General features: G+C 38.1%; 1 protein-coding gene and 1 pseudogene across 16 annotated transcripts in view; one reads left to right on the top strand and one right to left on the bottom strand.

The window, feature by feature from the left end:
- Magee2 (MAGE family member E2) overlaps window positions 1–19,773 on the bottom strand; it is a 157,277-nt gene that overhangs the window by 51,068 nt on the left and 86,436 nt on the right. For 13 of the 16 annotated variants that reach the window (XM_070040167.1, XM_070040172.1, XM_070040165.1 and 10 more), the window contains 2 exons: window positions 12,686–12,798; window positions 10,530–10,615 (listed from right to left, as the gene is read on the bottom strand). In XM_070040167.1, coding sequence (XP_069896268.1) covers window position 10,530 — 1 coding nt within the window. In that variant the 5' untranslated portion in view covers window positions 10,531–10,615; window positions 12,686–12,798. Of the gene's footprint in view, window positions 1–1,403; window positions 1,430–6,694; window positions 7,437–10,529; window positions 10,616–12,685; window positions 12,799–19,773 lie in introns of those variants that run through there. The other 3 variants (XR_011376057.1, XM_070040176.1, XM_070040174.1) reach the window with 3 other exon arrangements.
- Window positions 14,135–14,511, top strand: LOC138839500 (large ribosomal subunit protein eL33-like; annotated as a pseudogene).

Genomic DNA, 19,773 nt, shown 5'->3' with positions numbered 1-19,773 from the left:
TGAGGAGTTTATTGGAGATAAGAGTCTCAGGACTTTCTTGCCTGGTCTGGCTTTGAACCATGAGCCTCAGAAGATCTCAGCCTCCTGAATAGCTAGGATTATAGGCGTGAGCCACGAGTGCCTAGCAACCAGTCCCTTCCTGATAAATGTTTATCAACATTTCACTTTGTAATTACAAATAGTGGTACAATGAATATCACTGAATTTGTGTATTTCTGTACATAAAGGTCTGCTTACATAAAATATTCTTTGATTTGTTCATATACTACCACATCAAGATCACACTGTTTTAGTAACTATGCCCACAGAATGTTTTGATTTGTAATGGAAAATTCATGGCTCATTGTTTTTTAAAGACATATTTTAATATCCTACATTTAGTAAGTTGAATTGGATAATCAGCTTGTCAGTTGCTAATGAAGAAATTACATTGCCTGTTGATCATTTACTTATAATGCCATTTAATTAGGTTACATTGAGTATAATACAAGCTTCACAATTTTCAGCTATTGTGGTGTCTATGAATGGTGACGCATCAGGATCAGCCATTTTCATTTCTTTTCAGTTTTCTATTTGCTTTTTTGCCACTTTACATTGTGTTGCTTTTATATTTCATATTACTAATAATAATTGTTTTATTTAAGGATACTAACATTTAGTGCTATAATGTTCTAAATTTGTTTAATATATACAGGTGGTGTCACGGCTTAGATAACAGACTTTATTTTATTTTTTGTATTTATGTGGTACCAAGGAATTGAACCCAGGTCCTCATGCATGCTAGGTGTGACTTTAAGTACCATTACTCCACAATACTGTGAAATATGTGAAATTTATGTAATCACCTAATTTCAATGAAAAACAGACTGCCTGAATTTAAGTTCTGCTCCTCCTCTTTGATTCTTATGTGCACTGTGAAAGTTACTTAACATCTCTTTGCTTTACTTCTTAGCAAAAGTTTGGGGATAGAAGCTACCTACTGCATATAGTGGTATGAAAACTAAATACACTACCACATGCAAATTGCTTAGAACAATCCATAGCACATTGCAAGTACTCAATAATATCTGATTCCATGGGAAGGACGATGTGATCTGCCAGACTGTCCCTTGTCCTTGTTCTAAAACTGATTTGAATTACATAAAATAGATATAAATACATTATTGTTTTTTAAAAAAGAATTTCTAAGGTCAATCTGACTAAACTATAATAATATATGCAAGTAAAATATCATGATGAAACCCCCTGTACAATATACACTAAACTATGAAAAAAATGAATGACAGGAAAGTAAAACAGGCTGTTTTAGGACAGGTATGGGTGGGAGGAGGAGGGTAGGCCAAGAAACAAGATGAATGTGGGTGTTGAAGTACTTTATAAGCTTGCAGGAAAACAAAACAAACCTGATGAAATTGCTTGAAAAGGAAGAATGATGGAAGGGATGTGTTTGATGTGGCATATTATATGCATGTGTAGAAATATCACACTGACGGGCTGGGAAGGTGGCTCAGTGGTAAAGTGCTTGCCTTGCATGCATGAGGCCCTGGGTTCGATTCCTTAGCACCACATAAGCAGAAAAAGCTGGAAGTGACGCTGTGGCTCAAGTGGTAGAGTGCTAGCCTTGAGCTGAAGAGCTGAGGGACAGCGCCCAGGCCCAGAGTTCAGGCCCCACGACTGGCAAAAAAAAAAAAAAAAAAAAGAGAAATGTCACAATGAAACCCCTCTCATACAACAAATATAAGCTAATAAGAAGTCTTTACAAAAACCTTCAAAGTATAGGAAATGTTACCAAACTCTCTGACAACTTACTCCATAAATTAACATTCCCTTAAACCCTCACCCAGAGTAAATTACCACTGATGTAAGGTAGGCCTTTTTGGTGTTTTTCAATAAACACACACACACACTATACACACATACACACACACACATCTTTAGTCATAAAATATAGGATATTCTATTGAGGACTTTATAGCACAAAATGTATGTATATTATGCTACACTGTAAAATTTTCCCATTTAAATCTCACCAATGTAATACAGAATTCTTTCCATAAACTCTTATTTCTTGATCCTCTTCTAATATCACATTTTATTTTTTACTTCTTTGTTGGATGATAAGTTTTAATTGGAATAAAAAAGTGAAAGACTCATCATACAGTTAATTCTTTTTTATTAGCACCTGTTAATTGTAGAAGGGGGTTTCACTGTGATCTCTCCATAGATGCAGTGCACAGTGTATGTTGAACAACTTTGCCCCTTCTATGATACTCCCTCAGCCACCATCCAACCTCTATGTATTTTTCAAATACTGTTTAGTGAGTTTCATTATTCTATCTATCTATCTATCTATCTATCTATCTATCTATCTATCTATCTATCTATCTATCTATCTATCTATCTATCTACATAATGTACTTTGATCCTATTCACCCCCAGTATCCTCTCCTTTGTGCTGTTCCCTCCAACCAATGCCCTTTTACACTCATGTCTCATTATCCTCCTGCTCCTTCTCCTCATCATTTTAGGCCTAGACTCTCTATATATTAATAAAAAAAATGTAATATTTAGGTATTTGATCTTGACTTGTGGGGGCTGCACACATGTAAGTGCCAGTTCTGGGGCTTAAACTTAGGACCTGTGCATGGTCCCTGAGCTATTTTGCTCAAGGCTACTACTTTAGTTACAGCTCCACTTTTGGCATTTTAGTGGTTAATCCTCAGATCTCACCCTACTGAGTAGCTAGGATTATAGGCATGAGCCACTGGTGCCCAGCCAGCTTGGCTTTTAAACAATGTCACATTATTGATGTCCAATAGTTTCATGTTTTAATAACAAAGTTTGCTACTTTATTCTTGTCTCTTCCTATATATAAAAACTTCCATTTTAATTTTTCAATAACTATATACTAAAATTCATGAATAAAAGCCTTAATTAGGATTGATTTTAATTAATTTTTAATATTTGGCCTTCCAACTAATAAGCATCGTTTGTTCCTCATTTTTCATTCAATTAAATAAAATGTTACCATTTCAGATTCCCTTTTAGGTTTGTTCTCAGGAACACTAATTTTCAGGCTATAGTAACTGAGAACTTTTTCTATTATACTTTATAGTTCTTGGTTGCTGTTATGTGGGGAAATATTGTTTTCTTTGTATCTTTGCCTTAAGTTTGACCAGTTTTAGATTCTTCAAATAATGAAAAAGTGACCTTTCTAGCTTGCTAATATTTTTCACCTCAAATTATTTTCTTATGTTATTTAATATACCTCTAACAGTTTATTTATCTACAAAATAAGGATCGTACTTGTAGTAATAGTAGTAAATAGATAATAGTAGTAATATTATAGTGAACATTAAATGTATTAATATATAAAAGTCTAATAATTCTATCCTTTTCTTAGTCATGAATTTATTAGGAAGACTTCAAATAAAAGTCTGTAAGTGTATTTATAGATTTCTTAGTATATAACTATTATTGTCTGGGCTTAACTATTTTTTTTGGTTTAACTATTTTTATTACACTGCTAAACTCCACTTATTTCCATTTTATCTAGAACTTGTACATGTCAATTTATAAGTAAAGGGTAGAAAGATGTGGGGCTTCTTTGGGGAGAGTGGTATAAACTTTCTATCCACTAATGGATCTCTTAGATTAAGATATCCTGTATATTGTTTAAAATTACAATTCATCACCAAAAAACAGAAACTAGCCTCACACTGGTAACTCACGGCTATAATCCTAGCTACTCAGGAGGCTGAAATTTGAGGACTGAGATTCAGAGCTAGCCTGGGTAAACGTACATACAAGAAACAGGATACGAAAATCAAATACAGTGACAATAGGGGATAAACCAAAGGGAAAAAAAATGAAAGAAAAAAGAAATAACCACACAGAACATTAAGAACAACAACAAAGAAAAACCTCTTGTTTCCATATCTTGCAGTTCATTTTATTTAGCATCATCTTATATGGTCATATGTACATAGCTATTGTTTATCTGAATTGGGGAAGGGAAGGGGAACAACAAAATGGTGAGACAGAACAAAGGGCAAACCAATGCAACAGCAATACTCAAGACAATACATTGGAAGTGAACTTTACAACTTGGTGGGGGGCGGGGAATTGGGGGAGGAAAAGTGGGAGAAAAACAAGGGAGGGGGTAACAATGTTCAACAAGAAATGTACTCATTACCTTATGTATATAACTATAACCCCTCTGTACATCACTTTGACAATAATATTAAATAAAAAAAAAAAAGCGGGGCTGGGAAGGTGGCTCAGTGGTAGAGCGCTTGCCTTGCATGCCTGAGGCCCTGGGTTCGATTCCTCAGCACCACATAAGCAAAAAGAAAAAAGACGGAAGTGGTGCTGTGGCTCAAGTGGTAGAGTGCTAGCCTTGAGCTGAAGAGCTGAGGGAAAGCGCCCAGGCCCAGAGTTCAGGCCCCACGACCAGACCCCTTCCCCCCAAAAAAAGAAAAAAAAAAGCTAGCCTGGGCAGGAAAGTCCAGGAGACTCTTATCTCCAATTAACCACCAGAAAACTGGAAGTGGTACTGTGGCTCAAAGTGGTAGAGCATTAGCCTTGAGTATAAAAACTTAGGGACAGCACCCAGGCCCTGAGTTTAAGCCCCAGGACTGGCCAAAAAAAAAAAGAATTACCTCAGAAGCCATGCAATGGTACCTCATGCCTGTAATCCTAGCTACACGGAAGGCTGAGGTCTAAGGATCACATTTCAAAGCCAGCCAAGGGAAAGAAAGTCTGTGAGACTCTAATCTCCAATTAACCATCAGAAAACCTGAAGTAGAACTGTGGCTCAAAGTAGTAGAGCACTAGCTTTAAGCAAAAAAGCTCAGGGTCAGTGCCCAGGCTCCAAGTTCGAGCCTCATGACTGACAAAAAAAAAAGTTATCTCTAGAAAAATCCTTACATATATGTCAATATTTTAAACAGACAAAGAGTAGCCAATTTTTTGATGGTGGTATAGTTTGTTGCAGTTCTGGAGATTTAATGCAGGGCATCATATTCTAGGCAAGTTCTCTACTGTGACCTATTTTGCTGTCCCAGGAACAAGTAATTCTAAAGTTATAATTATTTCCCCAAACATAAAAAAGATTGAAGTTCTCCCAGTCAATCTTTTGAAGCAACCACAACTTTGATACCAAAATGTGGCAGAAAGAAAAGTAGTAATTTAGGAGTAATGGAAGCAAATGAAGGAGTAGGCAGCTCAGACTCGTTTCTCCATAGAAATACTTTCTAAAAAATAATGACTGGCTAAAATAAATTTATAGAAGCTCTGGTGAACAGTCCAAAGTCTACGGTAACCAAGCTAATGCTAATGCTCTTTGAAACGAAAGAGCTACATTCAAAACAGAAGGAAATTAGGGCATTTGAAATTACCATCTCCCCAACCCCTGGTCTGATATGACATGGCACAGTTCAGAGGAAGTAGCAGCCAGTTCTCAATTCCTTTCCTAAAACCAGAGAGAACAAAGCACACTTCGTTTATAACATTCTAACCTGTCTGGAGATTGCTTGAAGGACTGGTCTCTACTTCACCTAATAGCTCAACTAAAGAAAAGAGCATAATCCAAATCTCAGTTTGAGAAAAGCCACAAAAAGTGTCAAGCACTTCTTTTAAAAGCTTGAGGGAAAAAGGTCAGATAATGTGATGTTAGGAAAATGAACCCTTAAATATGTATTTTAATGTTTTCGTTTCTTTCATGCATATGTTTCTAATGCATTTATAAGATTATTTCTTTGTTGCTTTGTATGTCCCTCCCCCACAGTGTAACCCCCGCCTTCACTATATTTGATGTCAGTATAACATGTGGAGGAGATGGGGGCAAACAAGTCGTTTAAGGATTCAGGTGGACCTGTTGCAACAATGAGAAGTACAAAATGTCATGTCAAAACCAGCTTTACAATGTCGGTGGGGGGGGGTATAATTGGGTGGGGGGAGGGGGGAGGCTGGGAAGGGAGGTGAAGGGTAAACAAAGGAGGAGGCTGCAATGCTTGGTAAGAAATGTATGCATTATCCTGCCCATGTAATTGTAGCCCCTCTGTACAGTATGTTCTCAAATAAAATAAAATAATATTAAAAAAAAAAAAAAAAGCTTGAGGGAGGGCTGGGAAGGTGGCTCAGTGGTAGAGCGCTTGCCTTGCATGCATGAGGCCCTGGGTGCGATTCCTCAGCACCACATAAGCAAAAAGAAAAAAGCCAGAAGTGGCGCTGTGGCTCAAGTGGTAGAGCGCTAGCCTTGAGCTGAAGAGCTGAGGGACAGTGCCCAGGCCAGAGTTCAGGCCCCACAACCGGACCCAAAAAAAAAAAAAAAAAAAGCTTGAGGGACTAAAGACCCACATATCCCAGAGCAATAAAGTATACATGGAGAAATACAATAGAACAAATACATCTCTGAGGAGAAGCTGGGGTGAGATTTTTGGAAACTAAGATTTTTTTTGTTGTTTTTTGGTTTTTTGCTTACTTTTTATTTTTATTTTATTTAAGTTCTCCCTCCTCTCCTCTCCCTATTTCCCCTCCCCTTCCCATTCCTTCCTCTCCCCTCATTTCACTCCCTCCTTCCTATATCCCCTTCCATCTCTCTACTCTCTCATCCCTTCCTGTCCCCCTCTTCTCTCTCCACCTTCCCTCCTCTTCCCTCTTCCCTCTCCTCCCCCTTTCCCTCTTTCTTCTCTCCCCTCCCCACCCCTCCTTTCCCATCTGGAAACTAAGATATTTGAAAGCAGCCAAGTAGATATGGAAATTGAAAAGAGCATGAGTGAAGACCCAGATAAAACACACAGAAAAGAGATGATAAGGCTTTAAGCTTTCACCTCAGGCTAATGCCCAAGGCTCAGAATACACATTTCTAATTGGCATAATAAAGGTTTTCCCAGACATAAAGCTAGTCTAAAAAGACAACTATAGTAGCTATTTTTCCAAATAGACAATATTCAATAAACACAAGGCATAGAAACTGGAGACCAGATCAATTCAAAGGAAGAAAATGAAGTATAGCTAGTCTTGGTGGCATATGCCTCTAATCACGTTAGAGCTAATAAATGACTTTAGCAATGTAGCAGGACACAAAATTGACAAGCAAAATGCAATTCATATCTGTATACCAACAGTGTACAAGCCCAAAAATAAATTAGGAAAACAACCCATATATAATACTTTCAAAAGAAATGAAATACTGGGGAATAAGCTGAATTAAAGAGGTGAAAGGCCAAGCACTGGTGGCTCATGCCTGTAATCCAATTCAGGAGGCTGAGATCTGAGGACCACAGTTCGAAGCCAGCCCAAGCAGTAAAATTCAAGAGACTTGTTTGTCCAATTAACCACCAAAAAGCCAGAAGCAGAGATGTGGCTCAAATGGTAGAGCACCAGCCTTGAGCAGAAGACTAAGGGAGAGCACCAAGGCCGAGTTCAAGACCCTGTAGTGACATAAAAGAAAAAAAAAAAAAAAGGAAGTAGAAGACAAACACTGAAAACTAAAAAATGCTGAAAATAAATATAAATAAATATAAAGGTGCACACATGCTCACGGACTAGAACAATTAATATTGTTTAGATAGCCATACTCTCTAAAACAATATAGAGAATCAGTGCAATTCCTATCAAAATGACCATAACAGTTCCCATAAATAGAAAAAAGTATTCAAAACTGGTAAGAATCTCAAATAACCAAAATAATTTTGAATTTGGACATCTTATATTTCTGATTTCAAACTTATTATAAAGCCAAATTAATGAAAACTGTGGAATATGGTAGAAAGCCCAGAAATAAACTCTTGCCTTTCAGTATTCTTGGGATTCCAAGAATATACTTCAGCAAGTAAGTGTTGAGAAAACTGGATAATCACACAAAAGTAATAATAACAACAACAGCAGCAACAACAAAAACAGACCTGTAACTTTGAAAATAGCTTTAAACCCTTTAGACTAATCAGTCACTGTACAAAATTGGGAAAGCTGAGTTTCAAGGCTGAAGAAAATAGCAGCCCAAATGATTGAACACATGCATTAAAGCACAGTGGTCCACAGGACCCATGACAAGTATGGCAAGATTGTCTAGGCATCAGTGACATTACTTACTATGGTCCTGACACTGCTTTAAACACTAGGCAGGTAAATAACTGTCAATAAACCATTGGGAATTTATGCTTACAGCTGAGTGTCAGAGATAACAGTGGGGAAGAGGAATCCCTTAGGCCCTCTTGAAGGGGCCTAATGCCCCCATCTGGCCTGATGTTTAAGGGAACAGGCCATGGTGTTAACAACCAGGCTCATCACTACTCAATTGCCCATTTCTCTCCAGCTAAAATCTGCTTTATTTTCCTTCCTGCAGCCTGTCTCCTTGGTTAGTATTCTGGTCTCTATAATCAACTTAGGTGTCTAATTACACAGCTATAACTTAATTGGCCCTAGCTGCTGGTTGCTATGGTGATGCAGCCAGGGGCTCTGCTTACTAAGAGGGAACCTGATGTGGGAGGGGACAACATGGGGAGAGGGATGAGGTTAAAATGAAAATACTTTAATAATTCCCCTTGGTGATTGAAATTCCATTTCAAATTCCTGTTACTCTGTCTCTGTGAAATCAGTCTTAATTATAATAACATTCTTTCACTGGAGACTATTCTAAGGTTTCACATACTCAGTACACATGGTGTTCTCACAGAAAAGCTTTGGAAAAGACATTCAGAGGGATGATGAACGTGATCCCTATTCTTTACAATATATTTTATTAACTATAACCACCATGACTTGCAATAGGTCTTCTGAATTTATCCTTCCTATCTTACTGAAACAACCATGAAAATGTAACAAATATACACAACCATAACAGAAGGAAATTCTGTCATTTGTGACATGAATGAATCTATCTCTTCTTCTGTCCCAGGATTTCAGTGAAGATGTCCATTACATTTAGTTATGACATTCAACAGTTTCTTAGATTTTCCTTGTTTATGATGATCTTAAGAGTTTAGAAAATTCCTTGCCATGTGTTTTGTAGATTGCCTCTCAAGTCAGTGTGTGTGTGTGTGTGTGTGTGTGTGTGTGTGTGTGTGTGTGTGTATTGGTCTTGGGCTTGAACTCAGGGCCTGGGCATGGTCTCTGAGCTTCCTGTCCTCAAGGCTAGCATTCCACCGCTTGAGCTTTTTAAAACAGTTTATTGGAGGAAAGAGTCTCATGAATGTTCCTGTCCAGACTGGCTTTGAACCTTGATCCTCAAAGCTCAGCTTCCTAAGTAGGTAGGACTGCAGGTGTGAGCCACCAGTGCCCAGTTCCTCAACTAATTTTTTTCTTGAGTATTATTAAGATTATGGATTTGGGATGAAAAGCTACAGAGGTAAAGTACCATTCTCACTATGTATGACACTATCAATATGATTTAGTGTGTGTTTTGGGGTGGGGTAGCGTGGGTACTAGGGTTTTAATTCAAAGCCTTGTACTTGCTAGGCTGGTGCTCCACCACTTAAGCCATGTTCCCAACCCTTTTTACTGTAGTTATTTTTCTGACTAGGTCTTCTCTTTTTTTCTTTTGCACCAGTCCAGAGGCTTCAATTCAACGCCTGGGTGATGTCCCTGAACATTTTTGCTCAAGACTAGAACTCTACTACTTGAGCAACACAGATCTACTTTTATATTTTGGGGGTAGCTAATTGAAAATAAAGAGTCGTTTCCCTTATTTGCAATTACTAGTATACATCCAAGACAAGCAGAAACGGTCAGATAAGTTGATGTTAGGCAAAATGAACCCCAAGATAAGGACTCAAATGTTTTTTTCTTTCTTGCAATTGTTTCTAACATATTTATAAGATGATTTCTTTGTTGCTTTGTATGTCCCTCCCCCACGGTATAACTCGTTTTCACTGCATTTGATGTTGGCATAATTTATGGAGGGGAAGGGAAAAAAAAAGTCTCACAGATGGACTTTTCTCCTGGGCTGGCTCTGAAGTATGATCACCAGCTCTCAGGTAGGATTACAGGCATGAGCCATGGGCACTTGGCTAAGATCTTCCATTTCTGCCTGTGTCTGGCCTTGAACTTTGATCTACCTAACATCTTTCATGTAAAAGGATTACAGGAGAACTCTACCCATATCCACTTTATTAAGTGAAGTGTTTTGTTAACATTTCGCCCAGGGTGGCTTTGAACCTCCAACCTTCAGATCTCTGCTACCTGAGTAGCTGAGATTGTTCTCTACCACATCCAGCCACATTTATTCATTCCTGACGTTGACCTTGACCAACTGGCTAAGGTAGTGTCTGTTAGCTTCTCCAATATAAAGTAATTCTTTTCCCCTTTTTAACCTATACTCTTTACAAAGAAATCATTATGTAGAGTTCACATTTAAGGAGTTAGGCTTTTCTATTTAATGACTGGCATCTTCATAAATAATTCAGAATAATTCTGCATGGAAGATTTCTCTTTAATTTATATTTTAATTCAATAATTATGGATCCATAATCCGTATGGATCCATAAACACTTATTTTATAATTTAGGCTATCACCCAATACTTACTTTTTGTCTTAAAATTTTTCCAGCTTTGGCCATTAGGAATCCTATCCCAGTAGTTGAGTCAATCGTTCTTCAAGGAGCTCTTATTCCTTTAAGTAGAGAATGATAGTAGAAAGTAATATCTGGAGTTGGGAATGTGGTTTAGTGGAACAGTGCTTGCCTAGCATGCATGAAGCCCGGGGTTCAATTCCTCAGTACCACATAAACAGAAAAAGCCAGAAGTGGCATTGTGGTTTAAGTTGTAGAGTGCTAGCCTTGAGCAAAAGAAGCTTGGGGACAGTGCCCAGGCCTGATTTCAAGCCCCAAGACTGGCAAAAAAGGGAGAGAGAGAGAGAGGGAGGGAGAGAGAGAGAGAGAGAGAGAGAGAGAGAGAGAGAGAGAGAGGGAGGGAGAGAGAGAGAGAGAGAGAGAGAGAGAGAGAGAGAGAGAGAGAGAGAGAATAAGATCTGATGGCTGGAGGTGCTAATTAGCACTGGGACACTGTTACTTCTAGACAAGCTCTTGGCTAATGAAACAAGGAAATATTTATCTGTATACTAACTCCTCTATATAAGAACATATGTAAATACTGCCATATATTGGCATCTATAGCTATGTTAAGCTAAACATCAATTGATACAGATTCTTTTTGTGTGTGCTAGTATTGGGATTGAATTCAGGGTCTAGGCACTGTCCCTTACATTTTTTGCTCAAGGCTGCCACTCTAGCAACAGTTCCACTTCTGGCTTTTTGGTGGTTAATTAGAAATAAATATGTGCCTGGGCTGGCCTCAAACCACAATCCTCAGATCTCAGTCTCCTGAATAGGATTACAGGAGCAGGCCACCAGCGGGTAATTGACATTTTCTTTATTATTGTTATTTAAATCTAGGCATTAGAATGCAGGGGACATTTCCCACTAGCAAATAACCATTTAAATTGCATTTAGGGGATTTAAGGATCTGACTACACCTTTTCAGAATCTCAGGCTCTTAAGCCCACACTGTGTTAATGTGGCAGAAACAGACAGGAATAAAACACCAGCCAGCAGCTTTTTGTGCAGCATGCTGACTGACTCTTTTTTTCTTCTCCAGTTCTGGAGCTTGACTTAGAGCCTGGGCACTGTCCCTGTGTTTTTTTTGCTCAAGGCTAGTTAGTGCTTTATCATTTGGGGCCACAGTTGCTTCTTCCTTGGTTTTTTTTTTTGTTTTTTGTGGGGGGTGGTGGTGGTGGTGGTGGTGGTTAATTGAAGAGTGTCACTTTCCTACCTGGGCTACCTTCAAACTGCAATCCTCAGATCTCAGCCTTCTGAGCAGCTAGGATTATAGGTACCTGGCTAATATTGATTCTATAATAGACCAGCATAGGGATTGCTTCTTCCTTCCTCTGCTTATCTGTAGTTTCCAAATAAGAAACCCGATTCCCACCAGCTGACATCTACTATTCAATTGTTCAGTCCCATCCATGTGCTAACATCTGTATCAATAAGAATGCAGAATTTGTGTACAGTTTCTTTTGTCTTTAGTCCCTGATTCTGTTTTTTCATCCTTTTATAGTGTGAGGCTAATTCAGAAACTTTAATACATTGAAATTGTCTGGTTACCTTCTGTATGTCATAATGGGAATCACCCAACTTCCTAAGTGATTTTCAAATTTTACCTGTATAAACATGTACTCCTTGGTATAAAGTTCTAGGGATTCTGACAAATATATAATATCATATACCCACTATTACAATACAATACAGAACAGTTTCACTAACCTAAAAACTCCTCTGTACTTCACCTTCAGCCATTTATCTGTTGAATTTTATTGTACAGAGCAAGGGCTCAAGCTATGCCTCTAACTCTAGTGTGGCATTTTTTGCTGAGGTGTTCCAGCAAGTCTGTTTCTAGTAGCTTCTGCTTTAGGTAAACAGTATATTTGTGGCTCTGGATTCACCTATCTCCCTCCTTTTTGGAGGTTGTGGTTTGCCCTGTGACACTGATTCTCTGATGAGTCTAAGGAAGTTTCATTTTCCATTTATTCTGATTTCTCTTGAACCAATAGGAATGATGAATTCCAAACTCACTACATATTAAAAACTGAAACCTAAAACGCTGATTGTTTTCTATGCAATCATATAAAAACAGCAGTTCTCTTTTTGTTTTTCTTTCTGCCTGGTGCAGGGTTTGAACTCACTGCTTTTTGCTCTCACTCAGGTTGTTTGCTCATGGCTGATGCTTTATCACTTGAGCCATCTCTCCAGCCCAGCTGTGTGTTGGTTAATTGAAGATGAAGTCTAACAGAATTTTCTGTAAATAGAAATAAAACAATGATTGGATATCAATTTTCATTTACTTTGGAAACAGTTGAAATGATTAAGGTTTTACAGACAAAGGTGTTATTAACATGCTAGAGGGAATACAAATTGGCATTACTCTTTCTTAGGGAAATTTAGCAACATCTATGGAATGCATAATCAAAAATACCATACTCTGACCCAGCATTTTCTCAAGGAAGAAGAATTACTAAAGAAATCGTTTATCCAGGTGTCAGTGGCTCATGCCTGTAATCCTAGCTACTCAGGAGGCTGAGATCTGAGGATCATGGTTCAAAGCCAGGCCGAGCAGGAAAGTCCGTGAGACTCTTACCCGAGCAGGAAAGTCCGTGAGACTCTTACCCCAATAAACTAATCATAAAAAGCTAGAAGTGACGCTGTGGCTCAAGGACAGATCCCAGGCCCTGAATTCAAGTCCCAGGACTGGCACAAAAAAAAAAAAAGAAATTATTTAGCCAAACGTACTAAAGTGAATATACAAAGATATTTGTTATAGCATTGCCAAAATTATATGTATGACAGGATACTGGTTAAGTAATCATGGTAGCTACATATTCTCAAATACTAGTCATTAAGCATGATGGTAAGGGTGTCTATTTCTATAAGGGTGTCTATTTCTACTCATGTCTTACCAGAGGTAATTGTTACTTAGTCTAACACAATCACAGCAATCTTATTCTTTTTCATGATGATAGATTTGGATTACGTTTCTATTTGGGGAAAACTTTTTTCAAATTAATTTCATCATAAGGATTCTCTAAACCTGTTTTGTACACTCACTTCAAATTATATTTTCATAGATGTAAATATAATGTACTTGATCATATTCACACCCCAGAAACCTTTTTTATCCCCCCTTTCTCTTCACAAATAGTCTTCTACTTTCCTGTGCATTAAAAAAAAAATCCAACTTTCACATATGAAATCTGCACCTTTCCAAGTCTGGCTTACTTTGTTTAATATGATGGAGCTCCAATTTCTTCCATTTTCCTGCAAATGACAATTTTATTTTGACTAAAATTCCATTTTGTACATGTACATTTTCTTTATGTATTTGTCTGTTGATGGGCATTAGGTTGTTTCTATAACTTGGCTATAGTGAACAATGCTGTGATGAACATGAGTATACAGGTGTCTCTACTGTAAGCTGATTTCAGGAATATAACCAGGAGTAGCACTGTAGAATCTCCTCTTTTGAGGCACCTTCATACTGATTTCCTTCGGAACTGGTCTAATTTATTATTTTACCAACAATGCATTGAAGGAGTTCTTGCCATTAAAAATGAACATAGTCTCTCTTCCGCCATCTTGGAGCCTGTGGAGGCCTGCTGGGAACAGGATTTCTAAAAGGCAAAATGTCTGGAAGGCTATGGTGCAAGGCCATTTCTGCTGGCTATAAGCGGGGTCTCCAGAACCAAAGGGAACACACAGCTCTCCTTAAAATTGAAGGCGTTTATGCCCGAGGTGATGCTGATTTCTACTTGGGCAAGAGATGTGCTTATGTATACCAAGCAAAAAACAACATAGTGACTCCTGGCGGCAAAGCTAACAAAGCCAGAGTAATCTGGGAAAGATAATGCGTGCCCATGGAAACAGTGGCATGGTTCGTGCCAAATTCTGAAGCATCCTTCCTGCTAAAGCTATTGGACACAGAATCCATGTGATACTGTACCCTTCCAGAATTTAAACTAATGAAAATTAAATAAAGTAAATCTGTGCTCTTGTTAAAAAAAAAAAATGAACACAGGGCTGGGCGCTGTTGATTCACGCTTGTAATCCTAGTTACTCAGGAGGCTGAGATCTGAGGATCATGATGCAAAGCCAGCCTAGGAAAATCTGTGAGATTCTTATCTCCATTGAACTATGAAGAAAAAGCCAAGTTGAGCTGTGGCCCAAGTGGTAGAACACTAGTTCTGAATAAAATAAGTTCAAGGATAGTGTTCAAGCCCTGAGGTCAGACTGGCACGCGCGCGCGCACACACACACACACACACACACACATATATGCATACATACACATACACAAAGAACACAGGGCTGGATGCTAGTGGCACTTGTAATCCTAGCTACTCAAGAGGCTTAGACCTGAGGATCAGGGTTTAAAGACAGCCCAGGCAGGAAACTCCATGAGACTCTTATCTCCAATTAATTACCCATAAGTCAGAAGTAGAGCTGTGGCTCATACTGTGGCCTTGAAAAAAAAAGGGGGGGGGCTGGGAAGGTGGCTCAGTGCTAGAGTGCTTGCCTTGCATGCCTGAGGCCCTGGGTTCGATTCCTCAGCACTACAAAAGCAAAAAGAAAAAAGCCGGAAGTGGCTCTGTGGCTCAAGTGGTAGAGTGCTAGCCTTGAGCTGAAGAGCTGAGGGACAGCACCCAGGCCCAGAGTTCAGGCCCCATGACTGGACCCCCCCCAAAAAAAAAAAATAAGAAGAGAAGAGAAGAGAAGAGAAGAGAAGAGAAGAGAAGAGAAGAGAAGAGAAGAGAAGAGAAGAGAAGAGAAGAGGAAGGAAGGAAGGAAGGAAGGAAGGAAGGAAGGACTCAGGGACACCACAAAGTACATACACACACACACACACAAAAAACACAAAACCAACACACACACACACACACACACACACACACACACACACACACCCCAACCACCACAAAGTACATACACACACACAAAAAAAAACACAAAACCAACACACACACACACACACACACACACACACACACACACACACACACACACACACACACACACACACACACACCAACCAAACAAGAGCATGGTGTGTTGGGGGGGAACAGATAAAATAGTAAAGTACTTGAGTGCAAGTCTCTGAGTTCAATCCCCAGTATAAATAAACAATAATAAATACATAAATAAAACATAGGAAGAGTCTTACCTATCTTTTTCTCTTATGCACTGTTATATGATGACTTATATATGACACTTGAATTGTTACAATTTTGTGACCCTCAAAGACAGCTAGACAATGTTAAAAGCTAATGTATTTTTGGCTGTGCTCTTGGAGCCTAATTCAGCCAACCCTGGAGCTTCCTTCCCTATCTAGTAATTCTTGATATACAAGCAAAATAAAATATCTTTGTTCTTTAAATCATTTTAATTTGAGATTTTTCTGTTACTTTCAGCAGAAAGAATTGTAACTGATGCACTTTGTAAGAGCCTTCATTATATATTAACCTAGTTAATAAGAAGTTAAACAAGGTAGTGCACACCGGTAATCCCAGAACTTGGGAGACTAAGGCCAGCCTGTCTTAAAATGAACAAATGAATCAACTGACCACCCCTTCCCTCATTAAAATCCAATATAACAAGTAGCTAGAAAATACAATTTTCAGAAGAATATATATATATAATACATATATACTTATACATACATGTACGTATGCCTACGTGCACACATACATATGTGTGTGCATAAACATTCACTACTAGAAACTACAAAACAGTACCATAAAGCAAAACAAATATCAACATGATATATAAACTCTACTTGGATACTATTTTAAATATCTATGAAAGCTCTGTGCTAGCCAGAAAGAAAAAAATGGAAATATTAAAGAATTCCATTTACTCAAACAATGTGATAAAGGTAGATTAGATAAGGTTGTAAAGAATGGCACTAAAATATATTAGAGCTAGACGGGAAGCTACTAAATTTTTTTAAGAAGCAAGGAAACCTAAACAAGAAAACAACAATATTAGCAATACTCATAAGAAATGTAAACATGCATGAAAAAATTAAAGTGAATAATGGCTTTTTGATCTCAAGAGAAACTAATCTTTTCTACATAGAGTCTCTTGTGTTTTGGACTAAAGAACAATAGCTGAAGGCAAGCGAAGGTGGCTCACGCCTGTAATCCTAGCTACTCAGGAGTCTGAGATCTGAGGATTGTGGTTCAAAGCCAGCCCGAGCAGGAAAGTCCATGAGAATCTTATACCCAATTAAACACCAGAAAACCAGAAGTGGTGCTGTGGCTCAAAGTGGTAGAGCTCTCCCCTTGAGCTGCAGAGCTCAGGGACAGCACCCAGGTCAAGCTCAAGCCCCATGACCGACAAAAAAAAAAAAAAAAAAAAAAAAAAAAAGATAGCTGGGAATGTTGGTGAAGGCCTGTAATTCTAGCACTTAGGTTAGGTAGGAAGATCTCAACATTTGAGGCCAATCAGAGCTGCAAAGTGAGAACCTGTCTCAAAAAAAACACATGACCAGTCGGGTGCCGATGGCTCAGCCTGTAATCCTAGCTACTCAGGAGGCTGAGATCTGAGGATCATGGTTCAAAGCCAGCCCGAGCAGGAAAGTCCATGAGACTCTTATCTCCAATAAACCACTAGAAACCTGGAAGTGGCGCTCTGGCTCAAGTGGTAGAGAGCTCGCCTTGAACTGAAGAGTGCAGGGATGGTGCCCAAGACCAGAGTTCAAGCCCCACAACCAACAAAAATAAAATAAAATCATATATATATATATATATATATATATATATATATATATATATATGAAGGAAGGGGTGACAACATCCAAAAGAGAAATGTATACATTACCTGGATTATGAAATGGCAACCCCTTTGCACAACACCTTAATAAAGACAATAAAATTGTATTTTTTTAAAAATGCAGAAAAAAAGTTGTGGGAGAAAAATCAAATAATGAACCCAGCTAACATCAATTTCAAAACTATTTAATAAGCTGGGTGCTGGTAGCTCATGCCTGTATCCTAGCTTCTCGGGAGGCTGAGATCATAGAATTGTCGTTAGAAGCCAGCCTGGACAAGAAATTCCATGAGACTCGCCTCTCCAATTAACTACCAAAAACCTAGAAGTGGAGCTGTGGCTCAAGTATTAGAGTACCAGTGAAAAAGCTACAGTACAGTAGCAAAGGCCTTGAGTTCAAGCCCCAGGCCTGGCAAAAAACAAAAACAAAAAAACACAACCCTACACCTTAGCTTGAGATGTAGAATGTGTGGGATTGAGGTCAAAGGTATTAAGAGAATTATTAGTTTTGTTATATACTAGAGTGTCTAGGATAATTTAAGACATAAAATTTATACGCTTAAATAAAATAGAATTGATTGGTTACATGGGAAATGTTGCTTGTTTGAAAAGCTTAGAGAAAATAAAACACTTTTTACTGTATCTATTTCAGATGCATAACAGGATTCTAACAGGATATTTTGATATATATTCACACAGTAAAATGCATACCATATTATATAAAGCTTAAAATATGAATTTAAATTATTAGATTTATGAATAAAGTCAGAAGATAGTCGGGCACCAGTGGCTCCACATCTGTAAGCTAATCCTATCGACTCAGGTAGCTGAGACTTGACAATTACAGTTCGAAGCCAGCCTGGGTAGGAAAGTCCCTAAGACTATTATCTTTAATTAATAAGCAAAAAGCCAGAAGTGGAGCTGTGGCTCAAGCCTTGAGCAAAAAAGCTAAGAGACAGAGACCATGCCCTGAGTTCAAGCTCCAGTACTAGCATACATGCACACACACAAACTGACATGAAAATAATATAATAAATTCCACCAAAAACTTTTTAAAATGAAAAGGGAGGAGAGGGAGTTAAGAAACAAAACTGGGTGAATCTGGTTAAAGTAGACTATGCTCATGCTTGTTATTATCACAGTGAAACCCCTTTGTAGAAGTGACTTATGCTAATAAAAAAGAAAAAAATCATAACATACAAGTTTAACCAAAAGGTTGTTTCGAAACCGCTTTCTAGGACACAGATTTTTCATAATTGACTGGCTAGACGGAAATAAACTGAAGTGTTGTCAATAGTTACACTGGAAGCATGTTTTTCTTTTTATCTATATTTTATAATTTTATCTATATTTTATGGTATATACAATATACATATATTTATTTAATAATACATACTATATTATAAATTATAGTAATAACTAGTGTACTATCATGTGGCCAAATAAGGCAGTCTTAGTTCTTTTAAAACGAAGAGCTGGGAATGTGGCTTAGTGGTAGAGTGCTTGCCTAGCGTGCATGAAGCCCTAGGTTCAATACCTCAGTACCACATAAAAGCTAGAAGTGGCACTGAGGCTCAAGTGGTAGAGTGCTAAAAAAAAAAAAAGAGTGGCAAAAAAAAAAAGAAGAAAAGGAATAAAACTAAGATAACTTTTTTTTTGTCAGTCCTGGGGCTTGAACTCAGGGTCTGAGTACTGTCCCTTAGCTTTTGTGCTCACGGAGAGTGCTCTACCACTTTGAGCCACAGCACCACTTCTAGTTTTCTGATGGTTACTTGGAGATAAGCGTCTCATGGACATTCTGCTGAGGCTGGCTTTGAACCTGGATCCTTAGCTCTTAGCCTCCTGAGTAGCTAGGATTACAAGTATGAGCCACTGATGCCCAGCACTAAGATAATTTTTAATGCTAATAAACTTTTGGGAAATTTCGTAACTTAGTGTAAGAATTAAGATAAAGTTCATTCACAATTTCACAAACAAACTCACTCACAGTGTTCTATTGAACAATGGTCTATCTCAAGTCAAAAGTCAGGTCTATGAAGTGACACTGTCTTTCTATTGCATAGGTGTTTGAAAATTAAAATATGGATATCAAGCACATATAATAGTAATGGGCTGACGGTTAAGAGTTAAAGTTTTAGTTATGATGACTATTATTAATCTATTGAGCTATGGATAAAGTATTTTACATGTTTTGTGCTTACTTCTACTATATATTAAAAACAAAAAGGAAACAAACAAAATCCCAAAGAAATGATAATCTATGAATATCCCCTCACCCTCAAGAAATAAAAGCCACTTATGAATCTATTAGTTCTACAAGCACCACTTAATAGACTGCTGAGTAAACTCTGGGTTTCCATAAAGACATGCTGAGACAAGGACAGCTATAGCTATGGCCTGTTGAAAGCCTCATCTTGATTAGTCAAACAATGCTGTCTTCTTTACTGCCCGA

This window comes from Dipodomys merriami, unplaced genomic scaffold, assembly GCF_024711535.1.
Source record: "Dipodomys merriami isolate MVZ:Mamm:240054 unplaced genomic scaffold, mDipMer1.0.p SCAF_3, whole genome shotgun sequence".
In the NCBI taxonomy this organism is placed as follows: domain Eukaryota; kingdom Metazoa; phylum Chordata; class Mammalia; order Rodentia; family Heteromyidae; genus Dipodomys; species Dipodomys merriami.
This window is presented reverse-complemented; position numbering and strand designations above follow the sequence as displayed.